General features: G+C 42.7%; 1 protein-coding gene across 2 annotated transcripts; it reads left to right on the plus strand.

Moving 5' to 3' along the window:
* Positions 1-2,736: 2,736 nt before the first annotated feature.
* LOC123994674 (transmembrane protein 168-A-like) lies at positions 2,737-20,399 on the plus strand. Of its 2 annotated transcripts, none has more exons than XM_046297572.1 (5): positions 2,737-2,869; positions 3,300-4,594; positions 7,403-7,545; positions 16,324-16,598; positions 18,267-20,399. In XM_046297572.1, the coding sequence occupies exons 2-5, from the start codon at positions 3,437-3,439 to the stop codon at positions 18,812-18,814; spliced, it is 2,124 nt and encodes a 707-aa protein (XP_046153528.1). In that variant the 5' UTR covers positions 2,737-2,869; positions 3,300-3,436; the 3' UTR covers positions 18,815-20,399. The 2 variants fall into 2 exon arrangements, with proteins under 2 accessions (XP_046153528.1, XP_046153527.1); XM_046297571.1 differs by having other exon boundaries at positions 2,812-2,916.
* Positions 20,400-21,611: the final 1,212 nt, after the last annotated feature.

Raw genomic sequence — 21,611 nt, forward strand, 5'->3', positions numbered from 1 at the left:
CGGACTTGAACCCAACCTAACAACTCTGGAGAGACCTGAAAATAGCTGTGCAGCAACGCTCCCCATCCAACCTGACAGAGCCTTGAGAGGATCTGCAAAGAGGATTGGGAGAAACTCTCAAAAAACAGGTGTGCCATGTTTGTAGCGTCCAACTCAAGAAGACTCGAGGCTGTAATCGCTGCCAAATGTGCTTCAACAAAGTACTGAGTAAAGGATCTGAATAATTATCTAAATGTGATATTTCAGTGGTTGACTTTTGTAAACATTTGTACTGTTTTTGCTTTGTCATTGTGGGGTATTGTGTGTAGATTGATCAGGAAAAAAAAATATTTAATCAATTTTACAATAAGGCTGTAACGTAACAAAATGTGTAAAAAGTCAAGGGGTCTGAATACTTTCCAAATTCACTGTAGCTACACCACTACATGGCAAAAAAGTAATTAACTACGGAAAACATTTGAAAATGTAGTTAAATACTAGTTGAACTTCATGTACTTTATTTCACCCGAACAATGGATACTGGATGGTAGTGGTTCCGTTAGGGTGGCCATGTTTCCTCAGAATGTTGTTGCAAAGTAATCTTGCCACATCTTATTGCACATCTAAGAATGACGAACATGCGATGTGGCCCGGACTGCATAATTCAGATGAACCTCACTCTTTCCCTCTCTCTTTTTTCTCTCTATCTCTCTATATATTCTAGTTCTTTCTCTCTTTCTCCGTCCTCAGTCTCCTTCACCACTCTCTCCCTCCCCTTCCTTCTCTCTCTCTCTCTCTCTCTCTCTCTTTATGTGGGAGCTCATTCATTGAGCCCTGTGACCTACAAGGGGTAATGAAAACATCGACACCATTCATGAGCTCTGATTGGGTTTCGGAGAATAAGTAATCACGGGTGATCTAGTCTTCTCTGCCTCGTGGAAACAGCACACCAGGGAACTGCTGCAGTGGTGGGGCAGGTGCTGCTGAGCTGCTTACCAAGAATAGTCTTGTGTTCTAACCAAACATTAAGAGCGGGACGCCCTGTTCAATTATGGATGAAGCAACTCTACTAATTCAAAGAATTATCACTTGAATTCTATTGTCACAGTTATCGTGGTCTTGCAGGAAATGTGTGGCCTATTTAATACACGACGACCTCGATATTTCATTGAGGAAACAAGAGCGAGGTTGAAGTGGACTAATTGGGTGTATTTATAAAAAGTGATCTCTTAACACACTCTGAAACACTCACAAGTGTTCTTTCTTCCTAACATCAGTCGATTTCCCCGGAGTGTAAACGGGTGTGACTTCCGTACCCTTCAGACCCTCCGGTACAACACGTGGCACTCTGCCTTAGTCTTCCCCAATCAGCTCAGCAGAGAGAAATACACTCACTTTGATATTAACATTTCACTTTTACAGTACCTCGGGTACAGCACCCACACGCACCCCCCCCCACACACACACACACACACTTATCTCTGCAGAATCTCACATTGCCCTCCCAAATACTTTGAGATATCACCTTATCTGTGTATTTATTTAATTATAAGCTGTTGTGTGTTGAATGTCAATCTAGTACAAACACACATGTACACACATGTACACACACACAGATACTTTTTTGGATGCTTTGTAGCCTCAGGATAGTGAATTAGCCTCCTTGATGTTCATCCCATCCTTACATTTATCATGTTGTATCAGCAGAAAATTATAAATAAACCTTTTAAAAGGCTTCTCCTCACTAATGCTGTAAATGATCCAATTGGCCAATGGATTTATCTTGGTCTTCAAAGCCCAACGCTGAGATTTCCGTTGCAAAAAGCCTGCTGTTGGGCTTGGTGGTTACAGATACCATAGAATTCCCATTTTTCAATTGTATTTATGGTATTTACATTGCAATCCTCAAGACCAAATGCATCATTCACCTTGACCAAATGTATGTAATGTAACCTATACAGAACATTTATGTGGTCCTGATACACATGATGCTCATGACTACGGTCTAGAGTTTTCCTGCTCATGTCATCATATGAAACGGTGGGGGGAAACTCAGGGCCCTAAATCCCTCCAATTACAGTAGGTTGATATGATTCTTGATGAGGGCCTACGGCTGTGTTATGTATTGTGTCTCCAGTCTCCAGCTCAGATGTTTCTTGGCTCTGTGGGCTTCACAGTGATGTGTGGGAGGGAGGGAGAGAGTGAGGACTCCTGCTGTATCTGTGTGTGCATTATTATACCTACAGTAGTCAGTCAGGCAGAAAAACAAACAAATCAAATAACATTTTACAAACGCTTCGTAAACAACAGTGAAATGCTTACTTACGGGCCCTTCCCAACAACACAGAGAGAAAAATAGAAAATGAATCGACCCCTGCCTCCACAGTGCCTCTGTTAATATAAAGCCACACTACTCCACATTATCATTTCCCAGAAAGTATCACAATTAACCAGAGTAATCTCTCTTTGGCTGTTCCCAAATATTGTACTATTTTACTAGAGCTACAGTACAATATGCGGTAAAGTTCATATTTGAGTGGGGTGTCATTTGAGATGTGCCCCTTGGCACCATCACTGTGATATCTTCACTGACCATAGAGGACACACACTGGATGTGGATGCAATGATTATATGCTTGAGGTGGTTGTCTTTTCTGATCAATGAATGTTAAATGACATTTTTTTCAATTATCTTGATTGATAAATAATGATATTTCCTTGATGTCACCTCTAATTGAATAATAATTTATTGAGAGGGATAACCTGCTGTGAAACCACATTCGATTTCGCTGCAAACGCAAAATCCCAACTGTGTTTGTCTCATTATCTTTGCCGTAGTTTGGAGTCCGGAAACATCCCGAACTAGAAACGAAAAAAGTTTTTAGACAAGGGTAAGCAACTCAAGATTCATCTTTCGTTTTGTCATCGATAGTTATTTGTGAGTACATTTGATGATTTTAAGTAGTTTTACTGTGATGCCTCTGGAATTGCGAGAGATGTCATCACTTACTTAACCTTACGACGCAGCATAACTAACTAGCTAGCTACTAGCCATTCTTGTTGTGCTAATGCGTTCTTGTGCTATGTGCTAGCCATTCTTGTGCTATTGACAGAAGCACGTAGCTAGCGCTTGCTGACTGTCTCTAATCTTCTGTCAATAGCAACTGGTGAGTGTCAATGTGTATTGCTGTGATAATTAAACCGGTTTGTTTACTTGCTTGTCATCCAGCAAACATATGACAGCTAAATTAGGATGATTATTGTTCATGATAATTAATGTAAACATTTTTCACATTCACAAAATATGTTCTCCTTTCACAGTGGCTGAATAGCCGATTTCATCGAGCTCATCCATAATGTTGCCTAAATTCAAGAGCCCCCGTCTGTTACAAAACCTACACAAGCTTGCTACTGTCAGTGACATACCTTATCATTGAATCATGAGTCCCCCCAGTTGAATGTTCAGGAGGAGCTGTTACAGCCTCAGCCACTGTCTCTACACAGCCATGCCACGCCTGGAGCCGGAGGAGGAGAGCGGGCCTGCGCCTGGCGGAGAGGTGGACATGTGGTCGTTGGTGCGTTGCCTGGGTTACCTGTCCAGTTTCAACCTGATGGTGGCCGTATGCCTGGGCCTTTATGTGCGCTGGGAGCAGACGGACGAGCCCATGATCCTTGTTATCTTCATCCTGGGTCTCTTCGTCCTGGGCATCGCCAGCATCCTTTACTACTACTTCTCCATGGAGGGGGCCAGTCTCAGCCTCTTCCACCTGTGGTTTGGCTTCCTTCTGGGCCTCCTGTGCTTCCTCAATAGTCCCTCGCTGGAGGATAATGTGAAGGAGCAGGCTACTAACTACCTGTTGCTGGCTAGTGTGGCTTTGAGGACAGTGTGGGCTTTAACAGATAGGATAATGGGCTGTGTTCACTATAAACCCACCCTGCTCTCGTCCAAGGAGCTCCTAGAACTCCTAGGCTTTGGCATTGCCAGCACCACCATGCTGATGCACAAATCTATGGCCTTCATTGCCCTAGTGGTGGCGCTGGGGGCTCTGATCGTGGGCCTGCGTGTCAAGTCCCTCCTAGCCCTGCCCAACTTGGCCTGCTTCACCCTGGTCACCTCCCTGCTGTTTTTCAAGGCCGTGGGGATAACCACCAACCCCTTCGCCCTGGGCTGCTACCTGGGCCGTCTGATCTGTGACCCCCTCTTGGACGTCTACTTCAGCAGCCTAGGGGCCACCGAGCGCTGGCTGCCCCTGCTTTCCTGGGGGCGTGTCTGGTGTCGACTCTCCCTGCTCCCCCTGGGGCTTGTGGAGATGGCCTTCTTCGTCCTAGCCGCTCTAAAGATGAGCCATCTAGAACTGTGGTACCTGGTGATCCCTGGATTCTGTGTGTTTGGCCTGTTCTGGACAGTCTGCCACGTGGTGCTGCTGATCACACTGTGGGGCTTCCACACCAAGCTGAGTGACTGTCAGAAGGCGCGCTCAGTCCAGCAGTCAGACTCACGAAGCCTGGACCGGGTCATGGCCTCGCGGGGGATGAGACACTTCTGCCTGATCTCTGAACGCCTGGTCTTCTTCAGCCTGGTGTCCACAGCCATTCTGGCAGCTGTGTCCTGGCAGGTAAGATGCTACATATTGCTACATGGTGAACTGGCAGGGTAATATATGTTAAACTAATGAATGAAAAGATGGATTGATAAATCCGTCTGAGCTTTTCATTTATTTTGGTTTTGCCACATTGAGAAGATTTGAATCATTGAGAAGATTTGAATGATCTTATTCGAGACAGACCTGACCATGATAGCTGCATAGCCTAATAACAAAGCAAGGTGAGTAGCGTCATCAACATTGAAACATCAAGCTTCACGTCATAAACCCTGGAGACTGACGCTTGCTGGAGGCCTGGCATGCATTCACAAGACAGTCCCAAGCCGGAGAGGAGAGCTGCTTCTGCTCTCAACCGTGACCAAGTGAATTAGCTCTTTAATATGCCTATCTCCTTACATAAGGAGCCATAAGTTATTTAGCCCTAATTTAGCTTTACCTTGTAATCTGCTATTAGCATAACAGGCTACGCTGAGGCATGTCCAACTATTTGCCACGTCATATAAGATCTGCAGCCAGTTTATGCTACTGTACCTGTAGACTTCCAGTTATTGCGCTAACACTAGGTGAGTTGCGTCATCATTTGTTCGCGAAAAAGAAAAAGAAATGCTTGTAATTTCCTTCATACTACACACAGAGATATAGCCTGGGTAGATAGAAAAACGAATTGTCAGAATCTCGCTGTATCCCTCTAAGCTATGACCCACCATTTATTTTAATCATGAGCAAAAGCTGTTGGTTTTCTACCTAAAGTTGCAATGGGTCCATTTAATGGCCCTGTGCCGTCAAAAATTTGATTTTTTTTCCCTGTGTTTTATGTTTCCACACTGAGGTTGTAAAAGCTGAAAAGGCCACCTTGAATTTCTGCCTGTTTTGGTGGGATGGAGATTTGGCCTGACTGTTAACATCACCAGGCAGTAAATTAGTAAGACCAATAAGAAACAGTTTCAAAATCTCTCAGCCAGGTCTCAGTTTTCCCCTCCCCACTCAGACCACTCCCAGACAATCCTAAAAAATGTCTTGCTTGAGAAATTGCTATTTGCTAAGAATCTATTTTTGGTTATCTTTGACCATTTTAATTTTATTTAAAACAATCACAATCACAATCAATTGTTACTCAAATGGGATCAAAACTACCTTCTAGTGGGAAAAACCTGGTACTTTCACACTCATGTATGGGGGGGAAATGCAAGCGACTTCAATGGCTAATTTCTCTGAACAGGAAAGAAAAAAAACATCACCGAATTCACAATACATAGGATGAATAAACAATACTCCAAGCCACAGCTTCATAATACTTGTCAAACATAGACAACTGATACCTTATGGTGGCGGTTGGGGTGGCCTTGTTTTGGGTGGGGTACATGGGTGGCTTTTGACTATTTATTTGGATTCCTCATGTCTTAGTCATTTTAAGAAGTGGTTTTGTCCAAATAGGATGTTGGGTATTATACTTAATGAATATTATATGAATCCTATGATTGAAATGGCCAATTTGGGTGTAATCAATTAGCTTAATTTCTCAGAGTTCAAAAAGTGTTTTCAACAAAATAATGATTCAGGAATGCTTATCTGTTTCTAACTACAGAAACTATTTCAGAACAATCAGAGATGGTGGCTGTTGTCATGGCCTGCTGAAATTAAATGGAACTACCCTTAAAGAGATTCTCCTGTACCTTTGTATACCTTTTTGCCGGTAGTTTTGAAAATATTACTCACGAGCCAAAAGTGGTACACAAATTGCGTACTACATCACATGTGCAGCTATGTGCACCACGTTATTTTTCTTTCTCTCTCTCACTCACTCACACAGCCGTTGGGCCACGCTGGATAACGATGGGCAGGTGCGTTGCTAGCTGTCACACACACTAAGGCTGAAACTTATTGGCTAGAACTGTAATTGCTCTAGGCACAGCTTCAAGAAACAGTCGCTTTCAAACGTATTTTCTCGTATTTCGTAGCTAATTAAGGTGACAGTAATTCTGCTCATAGATTATGCATGTATGAACTACACATTGACACATCCAGCCCAAAGCAGGAGGTTTACATTTTTTTATTTCTTAGGCTCCAAAGTACTGGAGCATGTCTTTAAGCAAGAATACTTACTCAACCCACCCACACACTCTTAAACATGTAAAGTAAATTAAACAATTCAGTGTCCGTGTTACCAAACATATAGGCCTAGCTATAGCTTTGAATTGTTTCTATAATCTAGGCCTATAGCCTTGCTCTACGTTTTAAAGGGCTTGAATGCTGGGATTGCATTAGAGCTTCAGTGCTGCTTTGTCAAATGAGGACTGAGGAGATGATTATGGACCAGCTGTGAGTCCTTGGGCAGTCGTAGATGAATTTAACAAGAAGTCTGCTGCCTCCATCCAAAACTGACTCTCTAATAATGAAGTAGGGAGTTCTGATGTGGTAACCTTGCTGGTGCCTCGCTAATTGGACAAATCAGATTGAGGAAAAATATGAGGTTTAATAAGGGTTTTAATTGCAAATGTGAATGTAACACAAGTGTAATTGAGGAATCGCAAGGCTATGTGGAAATCGTCAAGGCAACATCATAAAATTATTTAGTTGTGTATTTACTGAATTTTAACAGCTTGGTGAATTTGTATAATAAGAGTCCATTGGTAGATTTTGGCCTTGAATTCACTTAGACTATCTTTGAAAAGGCTTCATTCTCACTCCCACAACTTGACTTGATTGTGTTTGAAGGGTGTTTTGAGCTGAAGCCTTTTGTTTTTAAATGTGTAGCTAAATTATCTTGTGCTTCAAGACATTGAAGAAAAATCACAAATGAAATGCTCTCTTGTGTTGCAGCCCTCCAATGGTGTGTTCATGAGTGTGTTCCTGGTGGTCCTCCCTCTGGAGTCTCTGGCCCACGGGCTCTTCCATGAGCTGGGCAGCTGCCTGGGGGGCACATCTGTGGGCTACGCTGTGGTCGTCCCTACCAGCTACAGCAGGTATATAACCGTACACACAATCAATCAAATGTATTTATAAAGCCTTTTTCACATCAGCTGATGTCACAAAGTGCTATACAGGAACCCAGCCTAAAACCCCAAACGGCAAGCAAAACAGATGTAGAAGCACGGTGGCTAGAAAAATCTCCCTAGAAAGGCAGGAACCTCAGAAGAAATCTAGAGAGGAACCAGGCTCTGAGGGATGGCCAGTCCTCTTCTGGCAGTGCCGGGTGGACGTACATAGATGACCATCAGGGTCAAATAATAATCATCATCATCATCATCATCATCATCATCACAGTGGTTGTAGAGGGTGCAACAGGTCAGCACCTCAGGAGTAAATGTCAGTTAGCTTTTCATAGCCGATCATTCAGAGTTAGAGACAGCAGGTGCGGTAGAGAGAGGGAGTCGAAAACGGCAGGTCAGGGACAAGGTAGCATGTCCGGTGAACATGTCAGGGTTCCATAGCTGCAGGCAGAACAGTTGAAACTGGAGCAGCAGCACGACCAGGTGGACTGGGGACAGTAAGGAGTCATCGGGCCAGGTAGTCCTGAGGCATGGTCCTAGGGCTCAGGTCCTCCGAGAAAAGAGAGAAAGAGAATTAGGAGCATACTTACATTCACACAGGACACCGGATAAGACCGGAGAAATACTCCAGATATAACAGACTGATCCTAGCCCCCTGACACAAACTATTGCAGCATAAATACTGGTGGCTGAGACAGGAGGGGTCGGGAGACACTGTGGCCCCATCCGACGATACCCCCGGACAGGGCCAACCAGGTAGGATATAACCCAACCTACTTTGCCGAAGCACAGCCCCCACACCACTAGAGGGATATCTTCAAACCTCCAACTTTCTACCCTGAGACAAGGTTGAGTATAGCCCACGAAGATCTCCCCCACGGCACGAACCTGAAGTCGGAAGTTTACATACACTTAGATTGGAGTCATTAAAACTAGTTTTTCAACCACTCTACACATTTCTTGTTAACAAACTATAGTTTTGGCAAGTCGGTTAAGACATCTACTTCGTGCATGACACAAGTAATTTTTACAACAATTGATTACATTACATTTAAGTCATTTAGCAGACGCTCTTATCCAGAGCGACTTACAGACTATTTCACTTCTACTTCACTGTATCACAATTCCAGTGGGTCAGAAGTTTACATACACTGTAAGTTGATTGTGCCTTTAAACAGCTTGGAAGATTCCTGAAAATGATGTCATGGCTTTAGAAGCCGCTGATAGGCTAATTGACATAATTTGAGTAAATTGGAGGTGTACCTGTGGATATATTTCAAGGCCTACCTTCAAACTCAGTGCCTCTGCTTGACGTCATGGAAAAATCAAAATAAATCAGCCAAGAGAGAAAATTGTCAGAGAAAATATTGTCACAGGTCTACAGCAATTTCCAAACTCCTGAAGGTACCACGATCATCTGTACAAACAATAGTACGCAAGTATAAACACCATGGGACCACGCAGCCGTCATACCGCTCAGGAAGTTGACGCGTTCTGTCACCGAGAGATGAACGTACCTTGGTGCGAAAAGTGCAAATCAATCCCAGAACAACAGCAAAGGACCTTGTGAAGATGCTGGAGGAAACGGGTACAAAAGTATCTATATCCACAGTCAAACGAGTCCTATATCGACATAACCTGAAAGGCCGCTCACCTTGGAAGAAGCCACTGCTCCAAAACTGCCATTAAAAAAGCCAGACTACGGTTTGCAACTGCACATCGGGACAAAGATCGTACTTTTTGGAGAAATGTCCTCTGGTCTGATGAAACAAAAATGGAACTTTGGCCATAATGACCATCGTTATGTTTGGAGGAAAAAGGGGGAAGCTTGCAAGCCAAAGAACACCATTCTAACCGTGAAGCACGGGGGTGGCAGCATCATGTTGTGGGGGTGGTTTGCTGCACTTCACAAAATAGATGGCTTCATGAGGATGAAAAATGATGTGTATATATTGAAGCAACATCTCAAGACATCAGTCAGGAAGTTAAAGCTTGGTTGCAAATGGGTCTTCCAAATGGACAATGATTCCAAGCATACTTCCAAAGTTGTGGCAAAATGGCCTAAGGACAATAAAGTCACGGTATTGGAGTGGCCATCACAAAGCCCCGACCTCAATCCAATAGAAAATTTGTGGGCAGAACTTAAAAAGCGTGTGTGAGCAAGGAGGTCTAGAAAACTGACTCAGTTACACCAGCCCTGTCAGGAGGAATGGGCCAACATTCATCCAACTTATTGTGGGAAGCTTGTGGAAGGCTACCAAAAACATTTGACCCCAAGTTCAATAATTTAAAGGCAATGCTACCAAATACTAATTGAATGTTTGTACACTTCTGGCCCACTGGGAATGTGATGAAAGAAATTAAAGCTGAGATAAATCATTCTCTCTACTATTATTCTGACATTTCACATTCTTAATATAAAGTGGTGATCCTAACTGACCTAAAACAGGGATTTGTTACTAGGACTAAATGTCAGGAATTGTGAAAAACTGAGTTTAAATATATTTAGCTGAGGTGTATGTAAACTTCCAACTTCAACTGTGTGTGTGTGTGTGTGTATATATATATATATATATATATATATATATATGTATGTATGTGTGTATGTATGTATGTGTGTGTGTGTGTATGTATGTATATATATATATATATATATATATATATATACACACACACATCTCGGTTGTGCATGGCCACGCAGTCGTGGGTGAACAGGGAGTACAGGAGAGGGCTGAGAACGCACCCTTGTGGGGCCCCAGTGTGTGTGTGTGTGTATATATATATAAAATGTTTGAAATATCCAATAAATGTCGTTACACATCATGATTGTGTCCCACTTGTTGTTGATTCTTCACAAAAAAATACAGTTTTATATCTTTATGTTTGAAGCCTGAAATGTGGCAAAAGGTCGCAAAGTTCAAGGGGGCCGAATACTTTCGCACGGCACTGTATATACTGTACTCTATATCATCTACTGCATCTTTATGTAATACATGTATCGCTAGCCACTTTAAACTATGCCACTTTGTTTACATACCCTACAGAAGGAATGTTCCTCATTTCATATGTATATACTGTACTCTATACCATCTACTGCATCTTGTCTATGCCGTTCTGTACCATCACTCATTCATAGATATTTATGTACATATTCTTTATCCCTTTACACATGTGTGTATAAGGTAGTAGTTTTGAAATTGTTTGGTTAGATTACTCGTTGGTTATTACTGCATTGTCGGAACTAGAAGCACAAGCATTTCGCTACACTCGCATTAACATCTGCTAACCATGTATGTGACAAATAAATTTGATTTGATGTACACAGAACTCACACACACACACCAGGGTCTCCGTTAGCCGCTAATAGCCAGCTTTTGGCAAATACATTTGACCGGTCATGCTTGTCGGTTTCTAAAATAATTTGAATAATTTAGTGGAATTAAATTGGCACGTGTGTATTTTCGTTAGTCGTTAGGTTTATCACACAAGCACAGCATACAGATGCAGAGCCTATGATTGGAAAATCTGTCACACAGCGTGAGAGCTGCTGCTACAGCTCCTCAAACAGCTCATTTGTTGCTGCTGGAGTGAAACTTGCATTTATAAGCCCAATCATTGCGTAACAATTCTAAATACAATCGCGTGTTAACTGTTTTGATGGCCCCGATTTTAAAAAGAGCTACTATTTTTATTTCTCAACTGTTAATTAAAACACCCTTCCCATTCTCCATTCATGTTTATATAGGTATTGGCACGCTTCAGCATGTTACACACCACTTTGTGATGAGCTGGAAGCTGTATGCGTTTTGAGAACACTTATTTAAAGGTTTGAAACCTAAATGTTTTAATTCATTTTATGAGGCATGACTTACCTTGCTTCAAAGTAAAATCCGACCATTGAAACATGGGGGCAATTCTTCTCTAAAGACTTCCATAAACCATTGAAACCAGTAGAATATTTTTCTCATGTTCTATTGGTTTTCAAATCAACTTTCTTTCAATACTCACACTAACCATAAAATTTGTGACATGAATTGAGTATTTAGTATACTTATTGGTTATAGTTAGTTTGCAAAAAGTTCCCTGATTACCTTCCAAATTCGCCAAAATACAAAGTAAACGAGCAGTGTACACTATTTCCGAGCTTTTAGGGCCCATAATGCAATACTTCAGAAAATGGGCGTAGCTTCACAACATTTTCAGATTTGAAGAAAATGGCGGAAAATATGCAGCCGAAGTCCAACGAGAGCGGATACAAATTCATTCCTTTAACTAATTATCACAAGAAAATGTTGAGCAATGTATTGTAGTCCTGACTTTTCAAATAACTTACATTGGCTGACAATTTGTTAGCTATGCTCTCCTTACGAACCGCATAGCATTACAGCAATATGTATCAGTATTATCTAACTTTAGTTGGCTACTAATACATCAAACTTGCCAGGCAGTATATTAACTAACTACCAGACGTTTATTGACTTGATTGTTAACATAATTCTTAGCTAAGTGGTATAGTCGTTGTGCGTTTCAATGGACATTGTTAATTCTGGCTATCTGCAATTTCAGAACACTCTCGTTAGTGTGTCAGAGTGCGGAATAACTGATGAATTTACAAACGCTCAACACCTGTTGAATATGGCCGGTGGCAGTAAACGTCGGCATAAAAAAGCGTAATTGAATTGTTGCCAGCAGCACAGTTAGTCACCAACGCTCTGGCTAACATAAACAGTCTTACCAGCACTGCTAGGGCGAGTAAAATGGTCAGAGTGAGGTGTTCTCTTATTTGTGTCTGGAAGTAGCTTGCCAACATTAGCTAGTCAGCTTGGGTGCTTGACTGCCATTGAACGCTCGGATCAACCCTACTCCTCGGCCAGAGTGTCCAGTGCGCTCTGAACGCTCCTGGAGCGAAACGCTCTGAATTTACGAATGGACAATCTGACAACGCCCAGAGCGCACTCTGGCACTCCAGATTGAATTTACGAACACACCTGAAATCATAAAATGTCTCGCTAGTCATTTGTTATGATAACAAACTAGCAAGAGGTTGCATAGCTACAGCATCAATTTACAGTAGACAGGCGTAGTACGCTCAACTGAAATGATACCATTCGTTTACAGTATTCTAAAATGAGCTCATAGTATATATTATGTAGTGTATATATTCATTTCCGGGCTTGCAATCCCGTTAACGGGATGATATGACAACAGCCAGGGCGCCAAATTCAAAACAACAAATCTCAGAATTAAAATTCCTCAAACATACATGTATCTTATACCGTTTTAAAGGTAATCTTGTTGTTAATCCCACCACAGTGTCCGATTTCAAATAAGCTTTACGGTGAAAGCACCACAAACGATTGTTAGGTCACCAAGCCACAAACAAACGCAGCCATTTTTCCAGCCAAAGAGAGGAGTCACAAAAAGCACAAATAGAGATAAAATGAATCACTAATCTTTGATCTTCATCAGATGACACTAATAGGACTTCATGTTACACAATACATGTATGTTTTGTTTGATAAAGTTCATATTTATATTTAAAAAATCGGAGTTTACATTGGAGCGTTACGTTCACTAGTTCCAAAAACATCCAGTGATTTTGCATAGCCACATCGATTCAACTGAAATACTCATAAATGTAGATGATAATACAAGTCATACTCATGGAATTATAGATGTACTTCTCCTCAATGCAACCGCTGTCAGATTTCAAAAAACCTATACGGAAAAAGCAAACCATGCAATAAGCTGAGATGGTGCTCAGAAAATTAGTCAAATTAGCCGCCATGTTGGAGTCAACAGAAACCAGAAATTACATGATAAATATTCCCTTTGACGATTTTCATCAGAATGCACTCCCAGGAATCGCAGTTCTACAATAAATGCTTGATTTGTTCGATAATGTCCGTTATTTATGTCCAAGTAGCTGCTTTGTTAGCGTTTGGTACACATATCCAAACGTTCGTGTGTTTGGACAAAAACTTCAAAAAGTTATATTACAGGTCGAAGAAACATTTCAAACTAAGTATAGAATCAAACTAAGTATAGAATCAATCATTAGGATGTTTTTATCATAAATCTTCAATAAAGTTCCAACCGGAGAATTCCTTTGTGTCTCGAGGAGGAGTCGATATCATGTGGAATGTGCGTGACCAAGAAATGTCTCTCTGCCAGTAAGCTGACTCATTCCTTTCTTATTCTGTCCCACAACACAGCAGAAGCCTCATTCAAATTTCTAAAGACGGTCGACATCTAGTGGAAGCCCTAGGAAGTGTAACTTCGTTCATATCCCAATGTGAATTCAATAGGGCCTGGATTGAAAATATACCAACCTCAAATTTCTCACTTCCTGTTTGGATTTCTTCTCAGGTTTTTCGCTGCCATATGAGTTATGTTATACTCACAGCCATCATTCAAACTGTTTTAGAAACTTCAGAGTGTTTTCTATCCAATATTAATAATATTATCCATATATTAGCAACTGACACTGAGGAGCAAGCTGTTTACTCTGGGCACCTTTCATCCAAGCTACTCAATACTGCCCCTGCAGCCATAATAAGTTAAGTATGTAGTATACAGAATGTTAGTATGGGTATTCAAACATAGCTCTATTCATATTAGCAACCCATGCTAGTTGTTGCATCTTTAGATGTCCCCTCTTTCTAAATTTCAAACAAATATTTTTATCTCTGTCACATGAAACCGCTTTCAGTTTGCTTTTGACAGCGGTGTTTTTCCGCTAATTGCATTATGGAACAAACACTTTTTTGTAGCTTACTGCCTTGTGCGCACTGCTAAACGTATAATGTGAAGAAATAATAAATTATCAACATTTTTAATCTAAACGTTCTGATCTGTTGCATCAGCCTCATTGCTTTTTAAAGATTTCTTCTTTTTTTAATGTAGGCTAGGCTTACTAGTTGTATGAATTTGGGATCTATCATCCCATAATTGTTCCAGTCTGTTTGGAATAGCCTAATTCTTTCTTGCACAGAACGACAAGCTGACCATAAGAATAGGTCAACCTTTCTACTATGTGGGATATTACATGGACATAGGCTAGTGATTATGCTGTTTTGTCACTCGTCTTGTTGGCTGATGAAAAGTAAATGTGGCCGTTATCCTTACATCTTCAAAGTGCGCATTGGAATTCGGTAAGAAGGGCGCACGCTGTTGCATCCTCGAGTTGCATGTTCTGTGAGGATAAATCATCGAAATGTGTTTGTTTTTTTTGTCAGTGGGTGGACGCCCTAATCAGGTTATGCGCCCAATGCATATGGGTCCGGTAAATATCTCAAATGTCTGTTAAATTAAAATGCTGCCGATCAAAAGTCAGGCTCCACATTTTCCTAATGGAAACCCTGACGCGCACACAATTCAGTGTACACATGTACACAAACCTCACACACACAGATCCACATTCACTTTCTTCATCTCCACAATCATCAATCTTCCCTGCGCCAAGTATTTTTTAAAACCTTCATTTTACAGCATCCAGCGGGACAGACCATAATTTCAATTCCCTCACTGGACAAACAAAGTGGAAAATATCCCAATAGCCATGCATAAACATGACCCTAATGTTTTCCCCCCTGAGGCTGCTCTCTCCCTGGCATACTAAGTGACTGTGGGTGGAACATGTGTTTACGACCAGGCAGGACCACTCTGTCCGACATGGCACCCTTATCCATTTGACTAGGACCCATAGGGCTTTAGTCAAAAGTAGTGCACTATGTAGGGAATAGGGTGCCATTGCAGACTCTGACTCTATCTCTGTGCTGGGGCAGTTAGCACTTGGTCTGTCTGTGGTGGTGATTCGGATGCAGGTCCATACATCTGCTCTGTATTCCAGGGCTGTGGATGTAGGCCCCGGCGGGAGACCAGAGAGCATGTTGAGAATATAGCAGTGTATTATCTACTGTTTGATGGGTTCAGATCATGTTTTTACAATGATGAGGGCCCATTGGGAAGATGAGAAAGAGGAGGAGGAGAAGAAGGGAACGACAAGGGACAGAGAGCAAAGGAAAGAAAGTCTGACAGGGACAAAGTGAGAGAGGGTGCGGGGGGAGAGAGACAGGCTTTTAGAGAAGGAGGACAGAGGGAAGGGGATAGTGAGAGACTAATATGTTTCCATCTTTGTGTAGATAAGACCCAGGCCAGGTTAGTTACACATCTGTCACGTCAGCCTCCAACAGCCATGTCATCCACTGCCCCCCAGTCATCTCAATACAACCACTCAGACAAAATCTAGTCATTATTTAAACACAACTTTCTCCAGCCCAAGGTCTCTCTCAAGATCATAATAACTCCGCTTTAAGATGGCACGTTTTGAGTTATGCAGATGTCTATATGAGTGAATGGAGAAAGTTGTAATGCCAGGGACAGACAGATACAGATTGAGTGAGGCTATATTGAGTGACAGAGACTGGGGAAGCCTTGGCCCTCATGCCTGGTGCTGTGGGATGGAGAGAAAGAGGTGTGTCGGATCAAACCGATTTCTCTGCCTTGACCTCCGAATGGTGCTGTTAGTTCAGGACTCCTCTCCATCTTTATTCTCACTAGTTTTAGACAAACACACACATTCCATCTCTACTGTACTGCCAGTGTCTTCACCTCTATTCCTTTTCTTACTCTACATTCTCATCTTCCTCTTTTCAATTCTGCTGTCCATCTCCACTTGCCATTCTCTCCTCCATATTCATTCTCGTTCCCTCCTTTCCTCCACCCATCCTCTCGTCTTTCCCTCCACAGGCCAGATGGCCAGCCCACCCTCCTACCTCCGGTCCAGGTGCAGGAGCTGAACGTGCTCTCTACGGGCATGTTGAACAGTGTGCAGCGCCTCTTCTCCCACCACATGATTGAGACTTTTGGCTGTGACTACTCCACCAGCGGGGTGACTTTGGAGGCCCTGCAGGCCAAGCTCAAGGCCTTCCTGGAGCTTCGCACGGCCGACGGGCCCCGCCATGATACATACGTGGTGTTCTACAGCGGGCATACGCAGCGCACCGGGGCCTGGGCACTGGCAGGTGAGTGTCACCATAGCTTACAGGGGCTGGGTTGGCTGGCTGGCTGCCTCTCCTCAACGCACAAGCTTCTTGCCTCTGTCTCTCATCTTCTATCAATGTTTATTTTGCACCTATTTATTTCCAGACTAGATCAAACATGAAAAAGACATGATCAAAATAAGGTTATATGTTTGAATAAAACATGATGATGAGGGTAGAATACTATATTTTTGTTTTGACAAACAATTTAAAGTTTTCCATTTGTTTCTGAGAAAAGTACCAAATATTTTGTAGTCTGCCAGATGCAGTGTGTTCTATCGAACACCTTATTACTTCTTAGATATTACTGCACTGTTGTAGCTACAAACACAAGCATTTCGCTACACCCGCAATAACATCTGCTAAACACGTGTATGTGACCACTAAAGTGTGATTTGTGCCTGTACTTTTCATGAATCCATCGCTCTTAGTAGAAATGAAGAGTCTCAACATTTTCCCAGTGTGTTAACTGAAGCTTGTCTTCAGTGGCTGCCAACACACACCCACGCTTTATCACTGCGTGGTGCTGCTACGAAGACAAGCTCGGTGACAATTAAACATGACTTGACCGTTAATGTACTCCCACTCGTAACTTTTCCTTTTCTCCATGAACCCAGACTACTTTTACCTTTTTTTGTCTTTAATGTCCTTATTTACTCACCACCCACCTTAACCTTCTCAAATACATGCCGACAGTCATCGTGCCTCAACAGGCAAGTCGGCTGTAATGAGTGCAGTTAATTAGTATTATTAACCCATTACCCAATTATTATTTTAATGGATTAAGGAAGGAATATATTGTACATTGTAAGCTATGATTACAGTAACTTTTAAAACCTTTTATGAAACAAGCTACTAAACCCCTAACATTCAGGGTCAGTGAAAAAAAACTGGTACGTATCGTCTTCCTAAAGATACAGATCCATCTACGGACCAATGCTTCTCGTAATATGTGTCAAAACATCAACGCAGCCACAGTGTACCACCCCGGTGCTCCCCTGAAACCCAAATTGTACTTTAAGCATCAGTTTGTCACGACCACACAGTGTATTGCTCCTCTTCACCAGTCCCTTTCTGAGCAGCTCCCAAACTGTAAAGAAATATCTTATCTTGGCTCCATCTACGGGCCCCTCTTAATCTTCCTTCCATGGAGCCCACTGCCATATTAATCCTCATGAAGGATACTGCTTGTCATACGCCGTGTCACAGTGTTTGAGCAGTGGAGGCCGAGGGAAAAACAACCAGAGCCCTGGCTGGCGTTGGAGCTTTACAGAACGGTCTGGGAAGAGCAGGATGGGGGGGGGGTGTCTCTGGCACTCTTACTCAATCACGCAGGCTGCTCACGCACACATATACACACTCATACACCGCTCACGTTTCTGCCACAGAGGAAGGGTGCCCAAACAGAGAGCAGTCCCTTTAACACAGGATTTAGACCAGGGATAGGCCATACAGGCGTGTCGTTGTAGATGCTATTCAGAATAACAATAGAGATGATTTGACAAATAACTTGACTATTCACGTTCCTTTTGTTTACATTGTGCATGTTATGATATGAATCATATCAGCTTTTTGCAAATGGTTCCTTGTTTGTCCCAGCCTAAGACTAGGGTTGTGGGTTATTAAAATGTTTATTTCTCGCTCTACCAGGAGGAGACTCTCTGCGTCTGGAGCAGCTGCTGGAGTGGTGGAAGGAGAAGAACAGCGGCTTCACCTCCCGTCTCATCCTGGTCCTGGACACGGAGAACTCCATGCCCTGGGTAAAGGAGGTCCGCAGGATGGAGGGAGTCTATGTGGCCGTGCAAGGGGCCGAGCTCGCCCCCGCCGGCGACATCGAAGGCGGGGTCGCCCCCCGCCTTGGGGACTTCACCTCGGAGTGGGTGGAGTTCAACTGCAACCCGGACAGCACCACCCAGTGGTCGGAGAAGGGCAGGATGGTGGCGGCGGCCTACGGCGTGTCGAAACACTGGAGCGACTACACGCTCCATCTTCCCACGGGGAGCGACGTGGCCAAGCACTGGAAGACCCACTTCCCCCAGGCTACCTATCCTCTGGTGCACCTATCCAACTGGTGCTGTGGGCTCAACCTCCTCTGGCTGTGTGGAATGTGTCTGAGGTGCTTCAGGCGACTCAAACTGGGCTGGTTCCCTCCCAATATACTGGACACGGAACAGGGCATCAAACTGGTCCACTCATAGACTGACTGAGCTGTATGTCTGCTTGGGAGAGCACTTGCCTGACCACTCACCCTGAATTGAATTCCTCTGCTCTATCAATCGCTACATACAATCAGTCTGAAACTACCATCCTAGAAGTTGCTTGTGTGACTTCAAAACAAATGAATCAGTGATTGGTTAGATTTGTTTATGACAATCCAGTCAGAGAATCAAAGTTGATAACGTCATCAGGTAAGCAGGCTCTGGCCCGACCCATCTGTTTCTGGGACCAATCAGATTGGTCAGATTGTGTTCGTATTTTAGAAATCGTCGGGGAGGGAGGCAAATCCAGACTCATCGTGGAGAAGAAACGTCAGTTGGCCGGAGCAATGTGGATGGGTAGCCAGGCAAGGAGATCACAAGGGAGGTTCAACAGGTAGCCTAGTGGTTAAGAGTGTTGGGCCAGTAACCGAAAGGTTGTTGGTTCAAATCCCCGAGCCGACTAGGTGAAAAATCTGTCAATGTGCCCTTGAGCAAAGCACTTAACCCTAATTGCTCCTGAAAGTCTCTCTGGAAAAGAGCGTCTGCTAAATGGCTCAAATGTAAATGTGTTGACAATCATCCGTATCTATGGTAAGCCATAGACAATCACCAATAGTACATGTGGTAAAGTGGTCACCACCATAGGCCTGATTTCTATGGTAAAGCTATATCCATCACCGCAATCAGTCTTATCGCCATGCTAGTATGGGCCTTGTTTCCAATGGTATAAGTAGACATTCTCCACAATATTCTGTGTATCTATGGTTTACTGACATCCACCCTATGTGCCTTGTTACTTTGTAAATTGAACTTTCTGGGACATTGTACTTTATTTTGAAAATGCAATATATCATTATTTCAAAAGTGTTTTTTTTTTCTGGGAAGATATTTGTAATTGTTTGTCATGTTTATTTCCACTTTGGAAACTGATAGTATACAGGTTTTACCATTTGAAAATGTCTAGCCAAAGATTTTGGGACAGATTTTCAAGAGTCTTGGCCAGTCTTGCCTTGCGTTTGGTCTTGGTTTCTATTGACTGGCTATTTGAAATCATGAGATGATTTATTACCTTATTTTAGCACCACATTCTGTTCTGTTTAGATGGATCACAACAAAATGTGGTTAATTCATTGATTTGTTTTTTTAAACATGAATTTAGTAAATGTGCTGCGTCAGTGTGAGGAGGAAGTGTTGACAATTGGTAGGCCTGACAGGATCTATATAGCTGCAGGGATATACAGTACACAGCTCCCTGCCTGGCGCCACTTTGCTGCAGTTGTTTTGGCGTCGAATCCACTGTAAAAACAATGACTCACCACATGTAGCCTATCATTGCATCATAAACCGTTCACTGTGCCCTCATTGGTTTCGATGGCCATGGTGACCCATATTGGCCAACCTTTCTGCTTCATTTGGTGCTTGTCTTGCTCTCTCTGTGATGCTGCCTTTATGATACACTGTGATGTTTATGCTAAAAGGGTCAAATTGTATTCTACATATAAATGAAAGCCAAGCCTTTTGTCTCGCTATATCTTCGTTGTCCTGATTTGATCTCAGATTATGCTGGAATAATAAAGTGAATATGTGAAAAGTTGTGTACATGTGCTGGTCCCTTATCTATTGAAATTAATTGCATTTTGTAAAAACCCTGTGCAGCTCAGCAACATTCTGGTATCTACCTGGACATTGAAACGGGAAGTTTACCCCAGAGATTAAAAGAGTCACTCAGTTTAGTTTGGAAAGCAGAGTCGATTGGTTCAATTGGAACCCAATAGTCTCTACATAATTGCTTGTCTCTCAGTGGTGGTTTGAGAGGATAGGATGGGTAGAGAGAGGAGAAAGAGGAGGATACATAGAGACAAATCATGAAATAGCCTAGCCATCCGTTCCAATTCCAGACATTAATATGGCATGGTTTACAGACATTGAGCAAATACAGACCCTCGCTGTATAAATGTTGGTGTTGGCTGCAAATATTGGGTTTGAGAACCTAGAAGTCCGGACAGATGTAGGAATAATTGTCCAATGCTGCAGTAAAAAGCTCTCCGTTCTCTCTCTCTCTCACCGGGGAGTCTAGCTGGACAAAGCTTTCACTTCACTTTAGTCCCTCTTTCCTCAACACGTTGTGGTGGACATTCACAAGAAAATGTTTTCCTAATAGAAATCAAATCAAATTTGATTAGTCACATGGGCCGAATACAACAGGTGTAGTAGACCTTACAGTGAAATGCTTACTTACGAGGCCCTAACCAACAATGCAGCAATTTAAAAAAGAAATACAGAGTAAGAAATAAAAGTAACAAGTAATTAAAGAGCAGCAGTAAAATAACAATAGAGAAACTATACAGGGGGGGTACCGGTTAGTTTAAGTAATATGTACATGTAGGTAGAGTTATTAAAGAGACTATGCATAGATGATAACAGAGTAGCAGCGGTGTAAAATAGGGGGAGGGAAGCGGCAAGGCAAATAGTCTGGGTAGCCATTTGATTAGATGTTCAGGAGTCTTATGGCTTGGGGGTAGAAGCTGTTTAGAAGCCTCTTGGACCTAGACTTGGCGTTCTGGTACCGCTTGCCGTGCGGTAGCAGAGAGAACAGTCTGACTAGTGTGGCTGGAGTCTTTGACAATTCTTAAGGCCTTCCTCAGGCAAAATGATGTGCGTGAGTGGTGCCATGACTCTCTCTTTCCTTAGTGGGGATCAAAGGCGCAGGTTTTAAAGGGAAGTTGGGCCGGTTTTATGACTTAACACCGGTCGTTAACGTTCTCTCTCTTGCCCTGCAGACATTGAACAAATGAAT

The sequence above is a fragment of the Oncorhynchus gorbuscha genome, linkage group LG14 (assembly GCF_021184085.1).
Source record: "Oncorhynchus gorbuscha isolate QuinsamMale2020 ecotype Even-year linkage group LG14, OgorEven_v1.0, whole genome shotgun sequence".
NCBI classification, from domain to species: domain Eukaryota; kingdom Metazoa; phylum Chordata; class Actinopteri; order Salmoniformes; family Salmonidae; genus Oncorhynchus; species Oncorhynchus gorbuscha.

Excerpts from the sequence above, each read along its gene's own strand:
- LOC123994674 (XM_046297572.1), top strand. The coding sequence starts at position 3,437 with ATGTTCAGGAGGAGCTGTTACAGCCTCAGCCACTGTCTCTACACAGCC. Across the intron at positions 7,546-16,323 it reads GTCCCTACCAGCTACAGCAG|GCCAGATGGCCAGCCCACCC; the intron begins GTATATAACCGT and ends TTCCCTCCACAG. Across the intron at positions 16,599-18,266 it reads CGGGGCCTGGGCACTGGCAG|GAGGAGACTCTCTGCGTCTG; the intron begins GTGAGTGTCACC and ends TCGCTCTACCAG.